We start from the raw sequence: 25,339 nt of genomic DNA on the forward strand, positions 1-25,339 counted from the left end.
TCATTTCCCATCCTTTTCTTCCTTGAAAACCCTTCCGTGTACTCCTCCTTGCTCTCTTGCAATTTCGTGGCTTCTTTTTTCATTAATTGTTGTTATATACATACACACACATACAGCCTGCTCAGACTGTATAATTTATCTGTATGTACATATTTTCAGGGCTGGCCACTTGCTACTGGATAACCAAGCGGTGTGCTCTTCCCGGAGGTAGACTATTTCTTCGGCTCAGCATGCCTTAAGATGTCTCTAGTTCTTTGTATAGGTCTGAGGCCTCCTGACAGTGTTTGCCCCACCCATGTCAGCATGTCTGCTGTTTTCCTGGTTCAGCTCATGGTTAGGCAGTCACACTGGGGAGACTTTATGGGTGTAGCTTTTGACATTAAAGTAACCTGAAGTCTATCTCCCTGAGGACTAGCTTTCACGGTACCAGAAAGTACCACACAGGCTTCCAAAGAAGGGAAGCAGATAGCAGTCCTACCCAGCCAGGACACCTGTGACCCACACAGCAACAAGCAGGGCGCCATAACCCTAAGGGTGCAGCAGTGGCACTCATGCCTTGGCAGCAACCAACTGCTCTCTAACTGGACTTAAGACCTGCTCAACAAGAGGGAGACCATGCCTGGTACCAGAAACCTAGACCACTACCCAGGGCTAGTGAAGTCACGGCTCTTGGAGTAAAACCTACAACTATCACTTTAATAACCAGCATCATCCCTAATTACATTCTAAATATTTGTCCTTATACCTACAGATAAGTGTGGTCCTCTGTAGTAAGAACGCAGGGCCCCTTTGTATGAAGAACGGGCTGTGTCCCGCCGCCCAGCTAGCTTAGCCCCCAAAATAATCACACAGAAATTGTATTAATTAAATTACTGCTTGCCATTAGCTCTAGCCTCTTATTAGCTAACTCTCACATCTTGATTCAACCCATTTCTAATAATCTGTATGTCACCATGAGGTCATGGCTTACCGGGAGAGATTCTAACCTATATCCGTCTCAGGCCAGAGAGTCATGGCTTCTGCCACACTTCCCTTCTTCCCAGCATTCTGTTCTGTCTACTCCACCCTCCTAAGGGCTACCCTATCAAAAGGCCAAGGCAGTTTCTTTATTCAACCAATGAAAGCAATGCAAATACAGATGGACCTCCTACACCATTTCTCCATCAAAGACTCCAGAAGGATCTAATATTACCTAAGTAAACAAGAAGTAAGGAACTTCCAAAACTCTAGAAATGACAGAGACATTTCACTGCCTGGACAGTCACCCAAAGCTTTTCTGTACCATTGGGGCATCCATCTTCGGCCGCCAGGCCCATAGTATCCAGCAGACATTTCCATGAAGCAGAAAAAATTTCAAAGACAGTTCACCTTCTTTTATGTCCTGCAGAATGTCTCGCAGACTCTTTCATGAAACAGAAACCCCGAAGGAACATCTCACCTTTAGGCAAGTTCAATAATCCTCTCTCTGTGGGTTCTTTATGTCCAGTTTATGCAACAGTCCAGGCAAGAGCAATTTCTTGCCCAAATGACTATCAAACTCCAGAAGGAGCCTCTTTGATGTCCATCTTCCTCTTGAAGTAGATTGGTGCTGCCAGGAAGACTTGTCTCATTGTCATGAAAAGCCCTAAGTTATTAAAACATCTTAAATGCCATGTTCTGTAGTCTTTGAAAGATATGAAGAATGCCTATCTGAAATATATCTATGCACATCTAGAAAATCTAACATGACTACAAACTTGACTATTGTAGATGATTATCCATTAACAACCTATATTTTCTAATTATACATTTTTAAATGAACTACACAATCAGAATACCTTAATCAAGATTAGAAATATGTATATAACAAAATTGATCTTAAACTTGATTAATAAATCAAGACTTATACCAATGCAAATTATTCATATCTATAGTCCTCCCTGCATGAAGGAAACTTCTCTTTGCAACAGATGGAGACCGTTACAGAAAACCACAATCAATCAAAAGACAGAGTTGTGGAGCCCCGTCCCAACAGACAGATCTAGTATAAGACTTGGGGATCATTGTGGAAGAGAGAGTGAAAAGATTGTAAAAACCAGAGGACCATGGAGGCGGAGTGGCTGTTAGAATGTTTCTCCTAGGAATGTGCTGATAGTCTCACTGTGTAGCTCTTGCTGGCCTGGAACTCAAGCTGACCTCAAACATGAAGAAGTAAAGAGAGCCTCCTGCCTCTACTTCCTCAGAGCTGGGATTAAGGCTGTGCACCCCCACACTGGCCTATGCATAAGATCTTAAACAGATCTTTAACTTTGAACAGCTTCCAATTCTTCATCTATAAAATCAGGAGAAACTTTATGGTGACTTTAAGGATCTCCTAAACGCTTGTAAGATTAATTGACATATGCTGGATGTTTGCCAGATTTTTCTGGCTATGCCATGATTCTGGAGTGTTTCCCCAACCCCCCAAACCACTGACTGACCTGTGAAAATTCCTGGTGGGAATCTGGTTGAAATTAAGACAATCAGCTTCTTAGATGTGGCAGATTACAAGCTGTCTCTATGTGACGCAGTGAAAGACAGGAGACAGGAGTGTGTGCGTGTGTGTGTAAACACACATATCACACACATATCATATACAATGTGTATATATATTATACATGTGTATTATATATGGGGTGTGTGTGTGTGTGTGTGTGTGTGTGTGTGTTTAGCATTATTAGACACTAAGAGATAGGAACAAAAGAGAGCTTCCCTCATTTGAACTTTTGACTTCCAAACCTGGAAGGCAATCAAGTTCTGTAGTTTTAATGAGGAGTGCTTTGTTAGTAAACTGAGACATCCCCACACCACGAAGACCTCCTAGGCACAGTGGGGACTACACTCGCATCCCGTCAGGGTTGTGGTTTTATTTGGGTCAGAGCAGCTATCTTTAGCCACCTTCCACTCCACCCCCACACTCTCACAATTTGTTTTCATTTTGCTCTAAGGAAACTGGAGGCCTGGGTGGAAACTCTGATAGAACAGCCCACAGTCAACACCTGTGGAACTGAGTTCAGAGCCCAGTTTCCAAGGGACTCAGACATCTGAAGAAGACGCTATTTGTGACTAGCTGTGAGAAAGGAGAAAGGACACAATGACAACCACACACTTTGGCAGAGTCAGCAGCGAGGCAGACACCCAACATTTCTACGGTGTGTCTGGGCAGCGTGTGACAGCCGTGCTGAGAACATAGGGATTGTCTTTCTTTCACCCGACAACAGGACCTGGGAGGGCCAGCCCAGAGCATGGACAGTGGGAGAGTGGAGGACATTCGGGAAGGGCAGCAAACAAACATACAAGTTTTTCTAGGGGTGGGTGGCTGTTTTGTTATTTGGTCCCCCAGAGAGCAGCAAGGCTGTCTGGCCTTGCCAACAAGCTAATAGAAGACAGAGGTGATTGGCACACCACCCACAGGGGATAAGAGGCAGCCCATGCTGAGACCAATGCTGTCCAGCTGGAATAGAGTCTCTGCGAGCCGCAGGAGAGGTCTGGACGATGAGCTGGCACTTGTTCCCCAGCAGGCCAGCAGAGCTTCCCTTTGGTGAGACCATGCACAGCCTCATCACTAACCCCTCCAGCCTCCTGCTGAGAGGACGCAGCCTCTGACTCAGTGAGAGCAGCTGCTGGTTGCATGTATAAGCCTCATTAGTGGACGAGTGTGCAGAGGGGAGGGAGTGGGAGGCACCTTCCTCCGAGAAGTAACCGGAGGGCACGTCAGAACTACCAAACAGCCTCCTTCTGCAGATGCTTGGCACTCCTGGGTTTCCCAGTGTTCCAATGGGGTTGGGATTACTGTTCAAGTGAGGCCAGCATCAAGGAAGGCAACAAAATGTGGTGCCCACTTTTAGGAGAGCCGGGTTTGGATGACGGAGACTGCACAGGCTGACTGGGTCAGGGTCAGGCTGCTCTGTGCTCTAGCAGGCTCACTGAGGTCATGGGGCACCAGCAGCCACCATTCTCCCACTGCCCCAATTCACTCACCAGTCCTCATCATACCCAGGGTCCAATCCATCCCCCACTTCCTTCTTCACTCATCGATGTGGGAAAGGTGAGAACGCTACCTGACAGGCTCCTAACGCACCATGTTCTCTAACTTCAGACCATTCAGGAGCTCTGAGGCCACCAGAGAGTCCTCCCCATGATGGGAAAGACATAAAATTCTGGGTCTGTGATGTTTGGCACGGGGGAACCATTGCTTTTAGTTGGTTTTGAATATACCACTGAAGGGTGTGCAAAACCCTGTTGTGGGTAAGGCAAAAGTCATACCCGTGCCCATCCATACCACATTTGTCACAATGGACGAGGGTCAGCAGTAGCAGCTGGAAAGGTACTCACTTCTCCTGAGCATGGGCACCATGAGAACAAGCTGGAGAAAAACTGCCCAGGCTGAGGAGATGCGACCACCGGCTGGCTAGCTACCGGGTGCGTGGAAATGGCTAGAACAAAGCATGGAGGCAGAAGTCGAGATTCACCACAGGCACTCTGGGCACTTGACAGACATCATCCTGCCACTGCCTAGGACAACTACACACAATGTGGGAAGTGCACTGTTGAGCCCGGCACTCCTGGTGACAAAGGCAGGCACAGCAGGCAGGGTCTTCCACAGTCCCTCAGAAAATCCCATCAATGAGATAACAGTCCCCAGCACCCCAGAGACAAAGGGGGTGCCTCAGACTAGAGGATTCCAGCGGAAAGAGGAACTTCTTGCAAAAAGATCTGTCATCACGGCTGGCCTCGGAGACAGCACAGTGGGAAAGGCAAATGGGAACCCAAGTTCAGATTTTCAGCACACATGGGTAAGGTAGATGTGTGTCTGCCACCTCGGCGCTGGCAGGAAGAGAAGGGATCCCATGGGCTTTCTGGCCAGCCAGTCTAACCCAAATCATGCGTGCCAGATTCAGTGAGAGTGTCTGTGTGGTGACTTGAATGAGGATGTCTTAGTTAGGGTTTCTATTGCTGTGAAGAAACACCATGACCTTCAGAGTCTAGTCTATTATTGCCATGGTGGGAAGCATGGGGGCACACAGGCGGACAGGGAACCAGAGAAAAACAAAGAGTTCCACATGTGGATTAGCCAATAGCAGAAAGAGAGAAAGAGAGCCACTGGGCCTAGCTTGGACATTTTAATCCGAAATGACACACTTCCCACCTCCAAATGACACACTTCCTCCAACAAGACCACACTTCCTAATGCCACTCCCTAAGCCTTCAAATACATGAGTCTATGGGGGCCATTTTTATTCAAACCCCCCCCCATAGGCTCATATATTTGAATACCAGGTCCCAGTCAGTGACCTGTTTGGAAGGATTAGGGGTGTAGTCCTGGAGGAAGTATGTCACTGGGAGTAGGCTTTGAGGTTTCAAAAGCCCATGTCATTACCAGGTCTTTTTCTCTGCCTTGTGCTTGTGGACCAAACTATAAGCTCCCAAATACTGCTTCGTTGCCTTCTGCCATACTCCCCAGCATGATGCTCATGGACTCTAACCCTTTAAAACTGTAGCCCCCCAATAAATTCTTCTTTAAGTTGCCTTGGTCAGTAATGTAGTAAGAGACCACTAGTTCATTTCCTTACCTCCCAGCAGCTCAGACCCAAAATAATCACACAGAAACTGTATTTATTTATTTTCTTGTTGTAGGAGGTTGTTTGGTCATCCAGGCCAACCAGAACCAAAATAACCACACAGAAACTATATTATTTAAATCACTGCTTGACCCATCAGCTCTAGATTCTTATTGGCTAACTTTTACATCTTAATTTAACCCATTTCTATTAATCTGTGTATCACCACATGGCTGTGGCTTACTGGCAAGAGTCCATCTGGCATCTGTCTCAGACGGGGTTACATGGCTTCTCACTGACTCTGCCTCCTTTCTCCCAGCATTCAGTTTAGTTTTCCCCACCTAGCTCTGATCTACCCTATCAGGCCCAAAACAGCTTCTTTATTGACCAATGGTATTCACAGCATGCAGAGAGGAATCCACATCCAGGGTGTGTCTTCTCAGCAACAGAAACGTAACCAAGACACTTGGAAAATAAGGCAAAGCGCAGAACAGGAAGACATCTGATGTTGCCCTCTGGCCTCCATACACACAAGCACAGGCATGCACACTCCACTCCCCCACCCCGCCTATGCATATAATACACACGCATGCAGAACAAAGAAAAAGGAAATCATTGTCATTAGGAAGGACGGATACACAGTGACTTAACTTGTTTGAACTACCGAAAGGAGCAGCCCATCCCTCACCTGCTGAGACTGACACAAAAGACAATGCAGGGAGGCGCAACCATGCTGTCTCAACTAGGAAGGAATATGACTAAGCCTCCATGATTCCTATTGCATTTTTATCTTATTTTAATAACTGTAATTATTCCATTGCTGTGTTTACCTTTCTATCTCCTCTGAGTCTACTCCATGACTGGTCTAGTACTTTCTGTATAAGGAATTCTCCCCTGTTTCTGATGCCCAACCCATACCTTTTCCTCCTCGCTCACACTTTACTTGCCATTTTCACCTCCTCCCATTTCTTCCCTTTTCACTAGATAATTACTGACACCCTTCACCCTCAAGAGTTATGGACTACATATCCCATCGTACCCTGGTGCCACTGGCTCCGGAACAGGACTGGGACACCAGTTCAGTCCACAAATGGCTTTTACTGAAGGTTGATACCCAGACTGGTGCAACATCGTTCAGTCTACAATTTCAGTCAACTTCCCTCTAAACTGAACTGAAAAGAACTACCATATGACCCATTATACACTTCTGAGCATAGACCCAAAGAACTCTCAGTCCCGCCACTGAGATCCATGCACATTCATATTTATACCATGCTATTCACAGTGTCTAGGAAAGGGAACCAGCCTAGATGACCACCAATGGAAGGATGAATTAAAAATGGTACATAAACCCAACAGTATTTCATCCAGCCTTACAGAAAAAGAGAAGTGCTTTACAGGAAAATGGACAGAACAGAAAAGTGCTGTATTAAGTGACATAGCTCAGATTTAGAAAGACACACGCTTCTTGTTTTCTCTAGAAATAGATCTGAGCTTCTATTTCTCTCTCTCTCTCTCTCTCTCTCTCTCTCTCTCTGTGTGTGTGTGTGTGTGTGTATGTGTGTGTGTGTGTGCGCGTGCGTGCGTGCACACGTTCACACCTGTATAGAAGGAAGATAGGTCATGAAACTAGAAAGGGGACCAAGAGTAGGGAGGAACGGATCTGGCAGGAACACACCAAACTATAGTAGGTAATGGAATATATGTGACCAAAAAAAAGCAGAAATGGAGGACAAGGAGTGTCTAAGAAAGGGGGCAAGGAGAAGAAGGGTGGGGAATGAGAGAGGTCAGCTAAAGTGAATATAGAATGTCAAAATGAAACTCCTTACTCTATATACTAATTTAAAAAGTAATCAAAAGTACCCTCTCCACTATGACTTAGATTCTTAGCTGGGGTCATCCTTATAGATTCCTGGGACTTTCTCTAGTGCTTGGCTTCTCGCTAACCCCATGATGGCTCCCTCTTTCAAAGTATCTTTTTCCCTGCTCTCCCTCTCTGTCCTTCACCCAACTCAACCTTCCTGATCCCTCATGTTCTCCCCCTCCCCACTCCCCTTCTCTCTTCCCCTACTACCCTCTCCCCCAAATACTAAGACCTTGTCTAATTCCTCTTCCCAGGGGGATCCATGTATGTCTCCCTTAGGGTTCTCCTTGTTTCTTGTCTTCTCTGTGGTTGTGGACTGTAGGCTAATCAGATTGATGGCTACCATAATTGTCATCATAGAACTTCATTCAGTAACTGATAGGAGCAGATGTAGAGATCCACAGCTAAGCACTGGGCCGAACTCCTGGAGTCCAGTCATAAAAAGGAAAGAATGATATTATGAGAAAAGGGGCCAAGACTATGATGGAGAAACCCACAGACACAACTGACCTGAGCAAGGGGGGAGCTCACTGATTCCAGACTGACAACGGGGGAACCTGCATAAGACCAAACTAGGCCCTCTGAATGTGGGTGACAGTTGTGTGGCTTGGGCAGTTTGTGGGGCCACTAGCAGTGGAACCAGTATTTATCCCTAGTGCATAAATGGGCTCTTTGGAGTCCATTCTCTTTTGAGGGATACCTTGCTAAGCCAAGATACAGGAAAGAGGGCCTAGGTCCTGCCTCAAGTGATGTGACAGACTTTGTTGACTCCCCATGGGAGGCCTCACTCTCTCTGAGGAATGGATGGGAGGTGGGGTGGGGAGAAGATGGGGGAAGTGGAAGGATGGGAGGGAGAGGGAACTGGAATTGGTATCTAAAATAGGATTTTTTTAAAAAATAATAATAGTAAAATAATTAAAAATAAAATTAAATTAAATGAAAACAATCTTGAAGCTAGAACACACTCAAGTACACTTCACTGTTCCAGACCCTGGAAGTTAAAGAGATAAGAGGACCATTTCCCCTTCTGGATTGTATAATTCCACATGAAAGCTCCAGGAAGAAGCTCTGAGAGATGGGGGAGGGGGTTACCAGAGTGCATCACCTGGTCCAAGCTGGTCTCCCACAAAGTCTCACATTCTTACTGCATCATGATTCAGATGGACTAAACAGAATGCTGACAGACAAAGCCCATTTTTACCTGAGTGTGTCTGAACTGTTTTCAGCCCCTTATTAAAAAAATAAGAAAGAAAGAAACTACACTAATTAATTTTAACCATGAGTATAGTTTTCATGGGTTTGGGTAACAAAAGACAACTGATTTGCCTTTGTGACCAGTAGCAACTTGGGGAGGAAAGGGTTTATTCTGATTACATTAAGGAAAGTCAGAGCAGGACTCAAGTTGGTGCAGAGGCAGGAACCCTGGAGGACCTGCTACCTACTGGCTTGCTTTCATGGTTTGTTCAGCATTTTTCTTTTCTTTTCTTTTTTCTTTTCTTTCTTTCTTTCTTTTTTTTTTTTTTTTTTTTTTGAGGTAGGGTTTCTCTATGCAATCCTGAAACTTGCTCTGTTGCTGTGGGATAATGCTTTTGCATACTGTAAAGATTTGTCACTTGCATTGGTTTAATAAAATGCTGTTTGGCCAGTAGCCAGGGGGAAGTATAGACAGGGCAACCAGACTAAGAGAATTCTGGGAAGAGGAAAGGCTGAGAGATAAAGTCACCAGCCAGACGCAGATAAGGTTGTCACTGAGAAAAGGTACTAAGCCATGTGGCTAAACATAGATGAGAATTATGGGTTAATTTAAGTTGCAAGAGCTAATTAATAATAAGCCTGAGCTTACAGACCAAAGAGTTTATAATTAATATAAGCCTCTGTGTGTTTCTTTGGAACTTAACGGCTGCAGGACTGGGCAGAATAGAAACTTCCATCTACACGCTGTAGACTAGGTTTGCCTTGAACTCACAGAGATCTGCCTGCTTCTGTCTCCCAAATGTTAAAGGTGTGCTCCACAAGCCTGGTTACTTGTTTTCTTATATATCGCAGGCCCACCTGCCCAAAAGTGGCATTATTCACAGGGGGCTGGCCTGGGCCCACCCACATCTATCATTAAGCAAGCGAATGTCCCCACAGATATGGCCACAGGATGCTCTGATAGGGCAGTTCCTCAACTGAGGTTTCCTCTTCCCAGCTGACACTAGATTGTGACACCTGACAGTGAGAACAGTACGGTGAACTGCCGGGCTTTAGTTTTCTTTTTAAAAAAGGAAAAATCAGGGGCTGCCTTCCCACCCTTCCCTCACAGTGTTCGTCCTGTCATCTCTACACAGACAGGCACTAAAGAAGATTCGCCAGAAAAGGCACCTGCTGGTGACACCCAAGCCCTGTGGCGGCACTTCCGGATCTCACTCGGGTTCATGCTCCAGGTTTGCCATGGGCTGTGCAACCTGGAGCCTCCTGGCTTTTCTAAGCCACAGCGCATGTCTGTGAGGATGACATCTGTAAGGCAGCGACCTGTTCAAGTCAAAGCAGACAGGGGCCCCGTTGGCGGGCAGCTGCTCTGAGAACAGTACTCCCAGGAGGAGGATGCAGCCTAGCTAAAGCAGCGCGGGAGAGACAATCACCTGGGCGCATCCCTCTAACCGGTTCAAGGATGCAGGAGCACCTCTTTTCAACTTCCCCAAATCTCAGACTTGTTTTTACCTGACAGAACCCACTGCCCAAGTAAACGCTTGATGAGGGAAGAACAGTTCCATAGTATTTTATTCGTGGGTTGTTTTTTATTTTTATTTTTTGAGACAGTCTTGATCTATAACTCAGTGTCTTAGGATTTTATTGCTGTGAAGAGACACCATGACCACAGCAATTCTTGTAAAGGAAGACATTTAATTGAGATGACAGCTCACACTTTCAGAGATCCAGTCCATTATCATCATGGTGGGGAGCATGGCAGCGTGCAGGCAGGTGTGGTGCTGAAGGAATGGCTGAGAGTCCTATATCTTTCAGGCAAAAGGAAGTCAACTGCGACACTGAGCAGTATCTTGCATATAGGAAACCTCAAAGTCCGCCCCCAGTGGTGACATACTTCTTCTAACAAGGCCATACCAACTCCAACAAAGCCACACCTCCTAATACTGCCACTGTATATGGGAGCCGATTACATTCAAACTACCACACCCAGATTGGCCTTGTGTTTGCAATCCCCCTGCCTCAGTCACCTGGTGTTGGGATTACAGGCATAACATGGATTTGCACACTATTCACAATAGCAGTGGTTCTTGGCATTTGGATGGAAAATTCCACAAAATACACATGGCCTATCCTGCACTCTGGGCGTACAGAATCCTGGCAAACAGAACAGGCAAGTCCACAGGGGACTAGAATGGCTGGCCCTCTCCTGTTCGCCTGAGTCCTCCTCCTTTTGCCAAAGCTATTTTTCATTTTGTAATGAAGGTTCCTGCTACACCATCCCTTCTACCTGAGGGTATTTGCCATGTGTTCTTTCTCTCTTCTCAGGGAAAGAAAGAGACAGGGCCCTCAGTGATTCGGTTATCCTAGCGTGGGCTGTACAGGGGTTGGTTGAATCCTACACGCTCAACAGACAAAATTCAGGACTGAAAATAGCATCCACTTAGGCAGGAAAGCGCTCCAAGAGTGTACACACATACAGCAGTGACTGCTTCAAGAAGCACCCGTGTGAACTCTCCATTTTAGAGAGCTCAGAGTAACCACCCAGGCTCTTTGCTGGAGAGCCCATCCAGAGAACAGGCATCACGACAAGAGCTCATTTGATGTACAAAAGCATCTTTCCAGAAACCCACTCACAAGGCCCAAGCCCTCTTTCCCATTCCCAGAAACCAGGTTCTTTGCCCCGAAAAGCCATATTTTTTCCAAGTTTGGTGGTGCAGATCTGTCACCCCAGCTACTTAGGATGCCGAGACATGTTTAGAGCCTTCCTGGGTTACAGAGTAGGCTCAAAGGCAGCCTGGGCTTAAGAAGTCCCTGTCAGACACACACACACTCACACACACGCGTGCACGCACACACATGCACACATGCACACAAAGAGGACTAGAGATGTAGTTCAGTAGTAGAGCACTTGCCCAGCATGCCCAGCTTTGCGACTCAGTGACATGCTAACATGGAACACCCAAGTCAAGACTTCTCTAAAACACAGGCATTTGGGACTCAGATGTGACTTAGGTCAACCATAGCCGTACAGGAGGCCTCCCTTTCTCCAGGGTCCCTTTCCCCAAGTATTTCTCCTTAAGTTCTTTTTACCTCAGCTTGCCAAGGACTCAAAGTGGGCTCCAGGTCACACTGATGAATAGTCAATGTGACTCTCAGAAAACTGGGGTCTTTGTAACAATCACACAATTGGAAAAAGAAAAATCCCATCCTACCCACACATCTGAATTTTCTAATTCCTAAAAGCCCAGACAAAGGCAAATAGCTTGTGGCCTGAAGGGGTAAGTAGCTATTGGTTTGAAACTCAGATAGGGTGGGGATAAAGCCTGGCTCTTCCGCCTTAAGTCCCCCAGGTTGCTCAGCTTCTCAAAAACATTTCAGTCAAGAACGTGAGAGTTAAACTCATTGTGGTGACACATACCTGTACATGTAGCACTAGGGAGTCTGAAGTGTGAAGACTGTGAGTTCAAGGCCAGCCTGGGCTGCATAGTAAAACCTTGTCTCAAAAACAAAAGAAAAAATAAAATGTAAGATTATTTTTCTAAAACAATACTACTGTGTCAGGAAAACCTAAATTTCCACCTTCAGAATAAAGCATTATGTGGCATTGTCGAGTTATAGTTTCTAATGCCGTGATGAAACACCATGACCAAAATCAAGCTGCAGAGGAAAACGTTTATTTGGTTTACACTTCCCGTTATTGGAGGAAGGCAGGACAGGAACTCAAACAGGGTTTGAAGCTGGAGGCAGGTCATGGAAGGGTGCTGCTGACTGGCTTGCTCAGCCTACTTTCTTATAGAACCCAGGACCACCAGCCCAGGGATGAAATGAAATGCTACCCTAATTAGTCTTAATAATAAAAACCCGGAGTCAGAGATTGGGGTAAAAGCTGAAAGATCAGAGAAGTAAAGGACCAGCTAGTCACCTCTTACTTCTCCAACTCCTCAGACAGAAAAGGGCTGAGCTCCTGTCTCTGCCCTGCTTTATCACTTCCTCTCTCGGCCCAGCCTTATCACTTCCGGTCTGTGCAGTCCTCCAGACCTCTATGGTTAACTGGGGGCTAGCTCCACTCTCTGACCTGTAGGCAAGCTTTATTTGTCAGAACACAAACAAAATATCACAACACAGGGATGACCCCACCCACAATGGGCTGGACCCTCCCTCACCAACCACTAATTAAGGAAACGCCCTACTGCCTGCAGCCCTATCTTATGGAGGCATTTTCTCAGTAGAGGCTCCCTCCTCTCAGGTTTGTGTCCAGTTGATGAAACTAGGCAGCACAGACATTAATGGTTCTCTTTTCAGAATGGGGACAGGTTCAAGCAGTTTGAAGTGGCAAGTTACACAGAGCATTTCAATTGCGTGACTATAAACTTTCACAATGTTAATGGGCTCACTTCCGGGGTGGGGGCTGCAAAGTGTTCCAGGTCTCAGTCTATGATAAGCCTATTCCAGGGAAAGCCCAGCATGTCTCCATGGAATACCTTCTTTGTAGCATGAATAATAAAAACTCAGAGACAGCGGGAGTCAACCTGAAAACCAGCCAAGCCACTAGAGAAGTCTTAACCTCTACCAAGGCTGGACAACTGCAGACTAAGCAGACTAAGCCTCTCCCTCCTCCCATTTTATATTCTCCCTAGTACTGGGATTAAAGGTGTGAGCCATAACTAACTGGACTTTTTCCTGCATTCGGCTTGTGTAGCTCAGGGTGGCCTTGAACTCACAGAGATCCATCTGCCTTTGTCTCCCAAATCCTGGGATTAACGGTGTGTGCCACCACTGCCTGACCTCTAGTGACTTAGTTTTGCCCTTTTGATTATCAGGCAATCTTAATTTATTAAAACATAAATAAAATATCACTATACCTCTTGGAAATACTAGAGACCCCACGTCAAGCCCAGTGTTCTAGTCTAGAACACTGCCACCAGCGAGAGAGAGCAAACCAGCAGGGCAAGTCCCTTGGCCACCATCACTGCATCAGCATCCATGGAGTCTCTTTTCCAGGCTGCAACCACTTCCCAATGCTCTGGCCGAGACTGCTTATTCGTTCCCGGCTGCCCCAACCCGAAATAATCACACAAACTATATTAATTACAACACTGCTTGGCCTATTAGCTTATGCATATTTCTAGCTAACTCTTACATCTTAAATCAACCCATTCCTGTTAGTCTGTGCATCACCATGAAGTCATGGCCTACTGACAGGGTTCCAACAAACTCCGGCAAACATCTTTCTCCTTTGGCAGCTACTTGGTTTCTCATTGACTCCGCCTAATCTCTCTCTACATCTATCTGCTTGGAATTCCTGCCTCAACCTATTCTGCTCTGCAATAGATCCAAAGAAGCTTTTTTATTAGCCAATGGTATTCACGGCATACAGAGAGGAATCCTACATCAAAGTGCATTTGCAGATTTTGTTTTGTTTCTTTGAAGGTGGGGCAAAGGGGACTTTAAATTCTTAATTGCTGCCTAGTTTTTAATATCAACTTGACATAAGCTAGAGTCAACTAAAAGGAGGGAACCTCAATTGAGAAAACGCTTCCATAAGATTTGGCTGTAGCTAAGTCTGTAGGGCATTTCTTAAGGCAGAGCCACCATAGAGAGCAGGAGCTGACATCTGAATGAGGATGCTCTCTCTACTCCAGCCAGGTCCTACCTCCTCCTGGTACACTCTCCACATGATGCTCCCATTTCGTGAACTGGTCATGGACACTTCTCAGTGTAGGTCACCATCCACACTGCTACTCCTCTTTCTAGCCCAAGAATACTACTGGCTAAAATGGTCACAAAATTTATTCAGTATCTCTCTGGGCATTAGCTTTCCAGATATAATGTTTTTTTGCTGGTTTTAAGTTGTTAAACTGATATCCATTTGTCCAACCAATTCGTTACTATAGTTCTAGAAGATTCTGGATGGGGACAAGGGTCAGCACGAAGTATTGTTGTTGGCTGTTTCTGACTCTTTGATGCAGACAGAAGTTTCTGTCCCACCCAGTCCCACAGCCATTTAGTCCCAAATAAACCCAGAGGCTTATATATCAGTTATAAACTGGTTGGCCTATTGCTCAAGTTTATTACTAACTAGTTCTTACAACTTAAATTAACCCATAATTGTCATCTATGTTTAGCCATGTGGCTTGGTACTTTTTCTCAGCAAGGCATTCTCAGCTTGCTTCCTCTGTGGGTGGCAACTGACTGTCTTTCCTCTTCCCAGACTTCTCCTAGTCTGGCTGACCTACTTATACTTTCTGCCTGGATGATGACCAATCAGTAATTATCCCTTTGCATTGTGCATTAGCATTTTCAAAAGCCAGAGACTCAATTCTTTGTCTAACTTCTGAATTTGGTATCATTCTATTTGCTGTTGAAGTCAATCTTTGTAAGAAATCCATGAAGGGTTCCTTTGGGCCCTGTATAACTTGTAAGTGACTCAATTTTCTTCCCCACTTCTCAAATTCTGTCCCAAGCATTCAAAGCTGCTATATGGCATAAAGCCCAGGTGTGGTCATCATATAGAGACTGTCTTTGTACATTTGCATAATCTCCCCCTCCAAGAAGTTGGTCTTGGGAGATTTCCATACCTCTAGCCCCATTTCATTGATCAATGGTTTTAGCCTCATCTTTCCACCAGGTTATCCATTGTAATTGAGAACCAGGCTCTAAGACTGCTGTAACCAAGTCTCTCCAGTCTTGAGGGAAAATTCTATTACAAGTTGACCATGAGTTTAACATCTGCTTCACAAAAGGTGAATGTATGCCATACGAGACCATCACTTCCATGAATCTCCTTAAATATAACATTTCCACAGGATTCTAGTGAGCACTTAAACAGCCTTGGGGATATTTGCCATTTGGCAGTTCCTATGAGGTGATTGGATATTTTAAGGTTGGTTGTCTGAAAACCTTAGGCTGTTTCTCTCTTGTAACCAGAGGCCGCACATTCATTTCCTGGGTGCACAGACTCATAAAAATTACACTGAAACTATATTAACTTCAACACTGCTTGGCCAATGACTAGTATATTCCTAGATGTGAGGCTAATTGCTACTGCATAGAACAGTAAGAGCCTGAGTGGGTTTTAAGGTAGCTAACTAGTTTGGCAGGAGCCCACAGTCCACTGGGAGAGAAGGAAAACCCAGTCAGCAGAGCACTGACTCTGGTCTCTTGTAGCTCTGATTTACGCCAGTGGCTTTTTCGTGAATTTGTGTCCCAAAACTTGCACACCAGATGTAGCATGAATTCCTTAGTAATAAAAACCTGGAGTCAGATATTAGGGGGTGAAAGCTGAAAGATCAGAGAAGCAGAGCAGCAGCCACTTGTTCTTACCTCTACGAAATCCTCAGACCAAAGTGGGCTCCAGGAACCCTGACTGAATGCACTAGGCTCCTGTCTCCTCTAGCGCCTTATATTCCTCTCTCTACCCAGTCACATCCCTTCCTGTCTGCACTTCCCCAGTGCTGGGATTAAAGGTGTGTGCCACAACTACCTGGCCTCTAACGGTAACTAGTGGCTTAGTTCCACATTCTTTTTTTTTTTTTTATAGCATAAACAAAATATCACTACAAAGGGTCATGAAACAAGTGCTTGAACTTCACTGCCTTTCGTAGTAGGCTTCGTTCATATCCTAACGGGCAAGCTGAGGCTCAAAAGGACTCTGTAAATTGCTCAAATGTAGGCCAACCTGACTCTTGGACTTGGCCGACTTTTTCTACTATATGATGTCTCATGAGGCACCAGACTGGCTACAGATAAAATAAACTGACTTATGCAGTCTTAGGACTGCACATAGACATTGTTTTCTTTCTGGGTGGAAATGGTTGTTCCTTACCGCTGGCTGGCAAAATGAACAGGGAGCTTTAGACCTACCTGGCAGTTCTGAGTCAGCCAGCGTTTTCATTCTGGCCCCACTGGCCGGAACACACAGAACTTCACTGGGATGCCTGTAGGCCTTTTTAACTCTCTCACCTTGTCATGGGGCAGTTTGACCTCAAGTTGCATGCAGGTGCCATAGCTTATATCCGGTCTGTTAGCCGAGCACATCCAAGGACTAGATGTAAAGATAAGCCCTAGAACTCACGTTGACATTAACCTGTTAGATGAAAAACTACTTGGAATATACAACAAGGACTGAACAGCCAAAAAATTATCCCAATCTCAGATCATGGCTTAATAATTGCTTTTAACACTGGTGTGGGGTGAGGTAGATGCTCTGTAGTGTCAGAAGAAACTAAGGGTCCAAAGGATGGAGGAGAGGCAACCCAATCTCAGAAGTCAAAGGCTTCCCTCAAAATGACCTTTTAAAAAAAGGCTTAAAAACCATTAGGTTACTAGTCACCCCAAATATTACAAGACATACCCAGCGCTTAATACCGTGAGTTAAACATGGTAAGGCAATTACCAGCATGATGAATGCTATGTGAAAACAGGGAGAAGAGGGTGGAGGAGTCAGGGCCTCTCCCACGAACTGCTAAAACTGAGGAGGCTCAAAGAGGGAAAGGCTTGGTTTAAATTTCTAGGTCTTCTGAGCATCATCAAACACACTAAAATGCAGCCTTACTCCAAACCTCTACAACTTCATAGTTTTTCCTTTGAAACTGACTGGGGGCCAGCCATTAAATTCCTTGACAACCTGTGTCCTTACAAATCCTGTGACCATGGTTTCCAAGGTTTTTTTTAATTGTATTGTAATTTTTTAAAGAAATTTTTATGATTTATTTAACTTTTTTTTATGTGCAGTGAACTGTCATGTGGGTGTTGCGAATTGAACCCAGGTCTTCTGGAAGAACAGACAGTGCTCTGAACCACCAAGCCATCTCTCCAGGCTGGTTTCCAAGGATTTTTACAATTAAGCTGGAAAGCATTTATTTTGCTTTCTGGGTATTTAAATATTTTTGCTCTTTGCAATTTGCCACCAGTATTCTCCCCCCCCCCCACCATTTCCTGCCAACATTCTCATAGTTATAAATCTTAGACATGATGCCTTCATTCCCCAGCGGGTGAAACAGCAGTGACCCACAGAGCTCAAGAAAGAGGGAAGCATGTGTCTGGGGAGGGATTTCCAGGAACTAAACAGCCTCAAGTTGCTTGTCATAACTGAAGTTGGATCCCTTCACAAAGAAAGACAGGTAGTCACTTCAAAATCCACGGCCTCTGACATCCTTCCGTCAAGACTAAGTAAAAGCTTCAGGAAGGCCGGGCACATCCAGACACTGCAGCAGGAAACACGACTGCCCTTCCTTCAAGAACACCAGCAGCCACCCCACTACTCTGTCCTAGGCTTGGTGACCAGGTCATCAAGGAGACAGGTAAGAGCACCATGTGCTATCACTCGGCTGGGTACTTTCATGTTTAACAAGGCATCTGCCTTGGCCAGTTTGTGTACACCATTTTCCCCAAAACTGTAGCAGAGGAAAAACTCACAATATAACCAATCTTAATAGTTTTTGAATGCGAGGTTCTTTGAAGGGTTGGAGATTGTCGAGAGAGGAATAAAATCTATCCTGAGCCCTCGGGGAACCCAATGTCAGAATCACCTAGGATGTTTTCCAACAAGTACAGTCAGGACCTGTCCTCCAGGTTGGGTCAGACCGTCTTGACAAGCATAAGCCAAATATGACAAGGACCTAGAGCAGTCCTACACCCAGCATCCCAACAAAATGACAACTTATGTTCGAGTAAAGGAATGCTGTGGCTTGATCTGTTAGATGTCAAATACTGATAAACCATTCCGCTCAAATGACTTCTTAGTTGTGGCCAACAAAAGCACATAAAGGCCTGGCCTGCTTCCTGACATTGTCACTGGCGGTTAGTCACTTCTGGGGTCACCTGAGTGTGTAGTTCTGACTAAGTCCTGGACACTTGCTGCTACTTGGATGAGAGGAAAACAATGGAGACGGAGGTTGGGCACAAAGGCCATAGAGCTGAATTCCCATTCCTCAGACCCACTACAACCACACGCTAACTCCCTAAGTCTCCAACACGGAGGCAACTCTACATCTTCTCACATCCTTGATAAAGCCCAGTAAATCCATGTATTCAGCCTACCCTGCTCCCTTCTCAGCTGGTCTCAGTCATTCCTACATCACCAAAACTTCAGAGTCCCTTACTCCAATGGACTCCAATGACCTTTGTATTTAAGAGTGGCCTATAATCTCAAAAGATAAGCTTGCTGCATCCTTTTGTGTCAATTTAACCAAGGCCAGGGTAATCTCAGAAGAGGAAACTCCCAGTAAGAAAATCTCTTGGATTGATTGGCCTGTGGGCAAGTCTGTGGGGGCACTTTCTAGACCAAGGACTTGCGCAGTCCAGTTCACTGTGAGTGGGGCCACCCATGGGCAAGGCAGTTTGGAGTCCTGCAAGGAAGGCTGAGCTAAGCTGAGCCGGTAAGCAGCACGCCCCACCCCCGCCCCCATGGTCTATCCCTCAGTGTCTGCCTCCAGGTTCCTGCTTGAGTTCCTGCCCTGACTTTATGACTAACGAAAACCCCTTCCTCCCCAGGCTGCTTTTGGTCACAGCAATAGAAATCAGACAGGATAGGACAAAACAGAGAGCCAAATTCCCACATCAGATCTGCCCCAACCAGAATTCAAACACAGAACTAAGGGCTTCCAAAACAACTCCTGGTGAGTAGAGCTAGAGCAAGACCAGGGCGGACAGCAAGAGCCGACAGTCTCCAGACAGCAGCTGGCAGATGAAGGGCACTGCTTTGAGAAACTGAAAAAGGACCAAGAATGGTTGTTTAAATAAACCCTGCATTTGTGGGGATGCAGCCTTGTGATCATCGTACTCGGGAAGCTGGGGCACTACAAGTCTGGACTATTTACTAAGAACTTGTCCAAACTGGGGGGTGGGGGAGTCCTTTCTTCACAGTATTACCTTCACCCCTGCTCCCAGATGTTCCGATTCCAGAAGTAGCTGTTGCAGAGGGCTGGAACTCAGACACTCCAGTGTTTACAGACAGACAGACATACATATCCTCTCTGCTGCTTGCGACCATCTGCTCGGGCTCCTACCCGCTCCCTGATACTGAGCAACAGTACCGTTTCCAAAGCAGTACAAAAAAACAGGAGGCCCCCCATCAGAGAAAACCTGGCAGGTTCAAAGCAACGCGGCCACTTTGTTCTGGCTGAGCAGGTCTGGTTTAAAACAGTGGTCTCCAAACATGGTAGACGCGATTCTAAGATGACCAAACACTAATTCAGACAGTGTCATGACTGCCTAACCATAGACAGGAGTGGTGCCCAGGTGGGGCTGCTGTACCACAGACTGTTTCAAGCTAATGTTCTCTCCAGCTGGTGTCCCAAGAGGAAGTCAGATGTAGCTTAAATGTCAAGGATTTGACACAGCCTTGCAGGCTCGCAGACAAGGGGTCGAGAGAAAGGGAATGCTGGCAGAGCTCACAAGCTCAAGTTGTTGGCAGCAGCCAGCAGAGAAATGGACTTCGGTCCCATACCCCGAAATCTGCACTTTTCCCCAGAGCCTTCAAATGAGAGCCCGAGGGGCTGACATCCTGACAACCACCTTGAGAGACGTCCTGTAAGGATGCTAGCCACACCTGTCACCCTGCTGACCTACTGACTCTGGGAAGGTGAGCGAGTATTGTTTTAAACCGTTCTGCACCAACAGAACACGACTATACCATGGAAAACTCTGGGCTCAGGGCCTCACCCAGAATGCCCTGGTGGTGTTCCTCAGGGTCAGATCTCCAGCTCTGCATCTTCCGTCAGCAGCAAATGACACTGCCCTTTCAATGAAAAGGAAAGGGTCCTGAGAAAGAAGAGTGAGGCCAAGGCCACCCTGACTTCCGAAGCCTGTCCCCTGAGGGAGAACACCACTGGTCCGGTACCGTGTACACGTCACATATAAAAATCTACTGATGGGGGGGGGGGGTCTTCCATGGTCCTGGGACCCATGCACATTCTTACTGGTCTCTGCCTAAGTTCCTTCTCAAAACTGTGCTTGCAGTAAGCAGTCTTGAGGGGTGAAAGTCTTTTCAGTGGAATAAAGAACAGACTTGCTAAGAAAAAAGAAGAGTCCTCAGCATCCATGTTCCTTGCCTGTGATGCAAATTTTACCGCACACACACCTGCCCAAGCCCCTCCTTCTACAGCAGGATTTGGCAGTAGGAAACATCAGTTGAAATATATTTATGTTGCCTGTTATGCTGTTCTGTCTCTGACCCAGGATTTTGAGAGCTAGGACTCTGCTGGCTTTCATGGAACAGGAATATTAGCTTACAAGTAGGAAAATCCCAGACCCTGCTTGTGATGGCTTTAAACCAGATCTAAAGATTTTGCATTATAAACATCAAACAGAAAATCCTTTTGAAATTTCTTATGGAAATAATTTACACTCTAGTGATATTAGAAGAATAAAAACAAAATTTATGTCATACCTGGGATACAGAAAACCTTTAAAGACACCCATAACTGCCCTCCCCCATCCCGACCTGGCAAACACAGTGGACCAGAGGAAGTTCAGCATGTGCCCACACTACTTGTTCACAAGACAAGAGATAAACAAATGCCCCAGCCCCCGGCATCCTCAGGGTTTGTCACGATCAACAGAGGCTTCCACACCCACTGCAGCATCAGTCCCGCACAAAACCACAGTCCAAAGACACAGGCGTGTTCTAGCAGCATGACTGCTCCCTGAGGGCCCCTCCTCCAGGGGAGTCGGGAGGCTCGTAGCGTGGGCCTCTAAGGAACGCCACTGTCACTGGAGAAGCAGCTGGAGGTCACATGGTAGAGACGTCTTTTATTTGCACATCAGTATTTTCAGTGGTAAATTAGTGATTAAGCCCTCAGTGTTACGAGGCTGTCCTGTCCAGGATGGACACATCTGGACTTATCCCTTTGGTCCTTCGCAGCTTCTGCTTTGTCCAAACACAACGGAGCCTTATGTTGCGACAGTGTCACTTGAGAGTCTTGCTGAGATTAGAGAAGCCAATACCAACACAGGTCATCAGCACTTTGTCCCCACCCTTGAGTTCTTCACCGCACGGTTTGGTTTCAATTTTAAACATAACCTGGAAAAAGCTCTTCAAGTGCCGCAAAAATTCTATCCTAAAAGAAAATAATGAAAACATTCATTTTAAAAGAAACTCTGCCCTCTTAAAAGTCAAGATTTTAATTTTTGAGACTAAAAAGACTGAAACTAAAAATATCTAATCAAAACTGCTTAAATAATATTCATAGGCTGCCAGCTTCCCAAGAGGCCTGGAGCAGCCTGCAGAGACCCAGCAAGATTACACACGACCCAGCAAGATTAGGCTGGCTGGAAACAGAGGCTAGAGGTTAGTGCAGACACCCAGCCGCTTGGTCCCACACGCTCGTTAGAGGGGACATAAATATGGAGGCAACTTTGAGTGGTCCATATGACATTTACCTCCACGAGTCACAGCTTCATAGAGTAAAAAGATGAACAGAGACCATTGCTGAGACTAAACTCCAGCAACTGCCTTCCACTGTGTCTCAGCGGTATTTCCTGAGTGTCTATTAGCTACGGGCACGGGCACTGGGGCTCCTCAGTCAAATGAAAGGATGAACAAAGACATGCCCCCCCCTCCATGACAACTGCATCTACTGGCAGAAACTAGACAAGTAAGTTCAGTATTAAGAACAGTTACAAATTTTTAAATAAAGCAACGGAGGAGGAGGAGGAGACTGCGGATGCGGCTTGTGGAAGAGGGGAAGAACTGCACTTGTACACATTTAGCAGGAGACAAATGGTAAAGAAGGCACCAGGAAGGAGCTCACAGTGAACACTGTCAAAGACTCACGAGGCTGTTTCTTACCATTCCCTGTAAAAGACAGAACAGTATTCCTGTCAAGGGGACCTGAGGCAACAATGTTTCAGGTGGGCTGCAGGGCCTCAAACAGCAGCCCTACTAAGCGCAGTATGACCTGGCTCACCAAACACAGTGATTCCTAGGGGCTGGAGGAAGTGTCCTCCTGGAAAAGCCTAGACTCGCAGCACACGCAAACGCACGCTCTCCTCCTTCCTTTACTCTGTGTTGTCAGAGCAAAGGGGCCAGGAATCTATTACTCAAGCATCCCTGCTGGGTAGCATCAAGCAAGCTGAAGAAACACCGCTAAGTGAAATACCTGTTCAACTGTAATTACCGAGACACCGCCTGTGGGTGCTGCTTCCTGATCCAGCCAACCTCTCTACCAGCCACACAGTTGTAAGTGCACATGGATTGCCCGAGAGACTTAAAAAATTACTTAAATTAAAAAATTAAAAAAATACTGATTCTGGACATGCACATTGGTGGAACAGAACTGAGGGTCAAGAAACAAACCCTCAAATTTAAGGCCAAGGTAACAGCTTGATCAGGAAAAAATTACACAAATGATATGGGAATAACTGATTATTCAGAAGCAAAGAATTGGACCTACCGCTTCCTCCCATTACACACAAAAGTGAACTCAAGCACTTCAAAGGCCTCAGTAAGAGTTGAAACTGTAGGGTAAACCTCATTACTGTTAGATACTGAGCAGTTTTTTAACAGCTGAACCAGAAACACCAAAATCACAGCAGTAAGAGAAAATATAAAGAATTCTTACTACAATTGAGGAAAACAATTAAAACGACAGGCAAGAGATCCAAGAGATCCCCTTAAAGAAAAGTACACAGCAAGCACGTGAAACGAGACTCTGGATCTTCTGCCATTGGGAAATGAAAAGGCAAAACCGCTAGAGAAACCACTTCATGCTCAGCAGGACAGCAGCACTAAGAAAGCCACAGTCACAAGCGTGGTGGGAGCAAGAACAAAGTACTCCGCAGGCTCTGAGAGCAGTGTAAAGTACCACTGCCCCTCAAACTGAAGCAGGAGTTAAGTATGACCCACCACCTAGATACACGCCTGAGAGAGTGAAGTGCACAGCCCAGGAAAATAGCCGCACACAAACATTTGTAACAGCACTGAGCCGAAAGCAGGAACAACCCAAATGGCCACCCACTGATGAGAGAATAAATGTGTCAAATTCAATGGATGTTACCCAGCTTTCTAAACGAAGTGCTATGTTATATAGATGCTACAACATGGACAAGATTTGTAAACCATGCTAAGTCAAAGGTGGTGACAAAGTACCATATATTATATGCCTTGCTTTCTATGAAATGATCATAATAAATACTCAATTTCTGTAGGGTTTAGTGGTACATGTCTTTAATTCTAGCACTTGGGAGGCAGCAGTAGGTGGATCTGTATGAGTCTGAGGCCACCCTGGTCTACGAACTGAGTTCCAGGACAGCCAGGGCTACACAGAAAAACAGTCTTGAGAAAGCGAAACAACAACAACAACAAACCTCCATTACTGAGGCAGAGAGCTGGAAGAGTGGGCAGAGTGGGCAGAGACCACAAATGTGTACTGGGTTTCTTTCCGGGTGATAAAAATGTTCTAAAATTAGACTGTGGTTATTCAACTCTATGAGCATACTAAAAACTGTTAAACTGTACACTGTAAATGGGCAGACTGTATGGCCATGTAAATTATACTGAGATATGGCTGTTTAAATAAATACAAATTTATGAGTTTTAAAAAATGTACAGATCCTGGATCTTACCCCTCATCAGTTATGTATGGAAAGTAAGGATAAAGCCTGCTGTGGTGAGTAATGAGTCTTCCCTGTGCTTCTGATCCGGTCACAGGAGGGGAAAGATACCAAAAGACTAAAGGGTGGCTGAACAACTCACGCTGTCTGAGCTACCTGGCATGTCACAGGAAAGAAACCAGAGCTCAGGGGAAATCTACTTGCTGTCCCTCCATCTAAAGACACAGGCGTCATCTTCATAATCCAAGCCCACTGCTAACTCCTCCACGGAGCCTTTCCCAGCAGTAACACCCATCCGTGTGTTTCCCTCCCTGTGGACTTCAGTGTTACCAGCTTATGAACTACTTAAGTTATTGCCACAACTGTGCCGATCCCTGCACACGTCATCTACGCATCTACGATGCATACATGACATGCTCTCTGTGCTACTGAAGGGATTGAATGACGAGGTACCAAAGAGAACGGAGGAGTTAGGCAGGAGTAACTGAGAAATGACTTCAACATTCTTGGTCATTAAAGGAAGTCAGTTCTCCCCCTGCTGGCTTTCTGGTCTTACTGACCATGGGAAACATTTTCCTTTTTTTTTTTTTCCATCCCATTTCTCTATCCATCGCACCACCTTCCTCTTGTCTTAGAGGAAAAAGAAAACAAAGACATGACCCCCACAGATAAATAAGCCCCATCTGTGGCCAAACTTCCAGCTGGCAACGGCATGGAAAACCCCAGGCCCTCCCTCCTCTTCTGCACATGGAGGGGAAAACTCATCCCTCACTGCTGTGGTATACTAACACGGGCCTGGGGCAAGCATCCCTCTGGGCCTCTCCCAGATACTTCACTCTGAATCATTCAACTGTGCTCAAACAAACCAGACGCCCTCACAAGCTGGCAGAACTCCTGAGGACTTCAGCTTGCCTGGTGTCTTGGAGGGTGGGCAGGATGCAGGACTGAGTGTGTGGGCCTGTGTGTGTGTGCGCGGTCCTGAGGGATTTGTAGCTTTTGGAACAGTTAAGAAAAGCAAAGGCTGTTTGGGCTTTCTACATGGTCTTCTGCCAACTGTTGAAGCTATCTGAGGAAGGCTGCACCAGATGGGGTTGAGCTATGTACCAGAATGTCTTTCTCTCATCTCCAGCCTCCTCCCCACATCTTCTGT

General features: G+C 45.9%; 1 protein-coding gene across 3 annotated transcripts in view; it reads right to left on the bottom strand.

Moving 5' to 3' along the window:
- Positions 1-20,993: 20,993 nt before the first annotated feature.
- Positions 20,994-25,339, bottom strand: part of Rcl1 (RNA terminal phosphate cyclase like 1) — a 44,913-nt gene continuing 40,567 nt past the window's right edge. For all 3 annotated transcript variants that reach the window (XM_048438788.3, XM_085693763.2, XM_048438789.3), the window contains one exon: positions 20,994-21,695. In XM_048438788.3, the coding sequence (XP_048294745.1) occupies positions 21,545-21,695 (151 nt within the window). In that variant the 3' untranslated portion in view covers positions 20,994-21,544. The remainder of the gene's footprint in view (positions 21,696-25,339) is intronic.

Source organism: Myodes glareolus, chromosome 7 (genome assembly GCF_982192425.1).
Source record: "Myodes glareolus chromosome 7, mMyoGla1.1, whole genome shotgun sequence".
In the NCBI taxonomy this organism is placed as follows: domain Eukaryota; kingdom Metazoa; phylum Chordata; class Mammalia; order Rodentia; family Cricetidae; genus Myodes; species Myodes glareolus.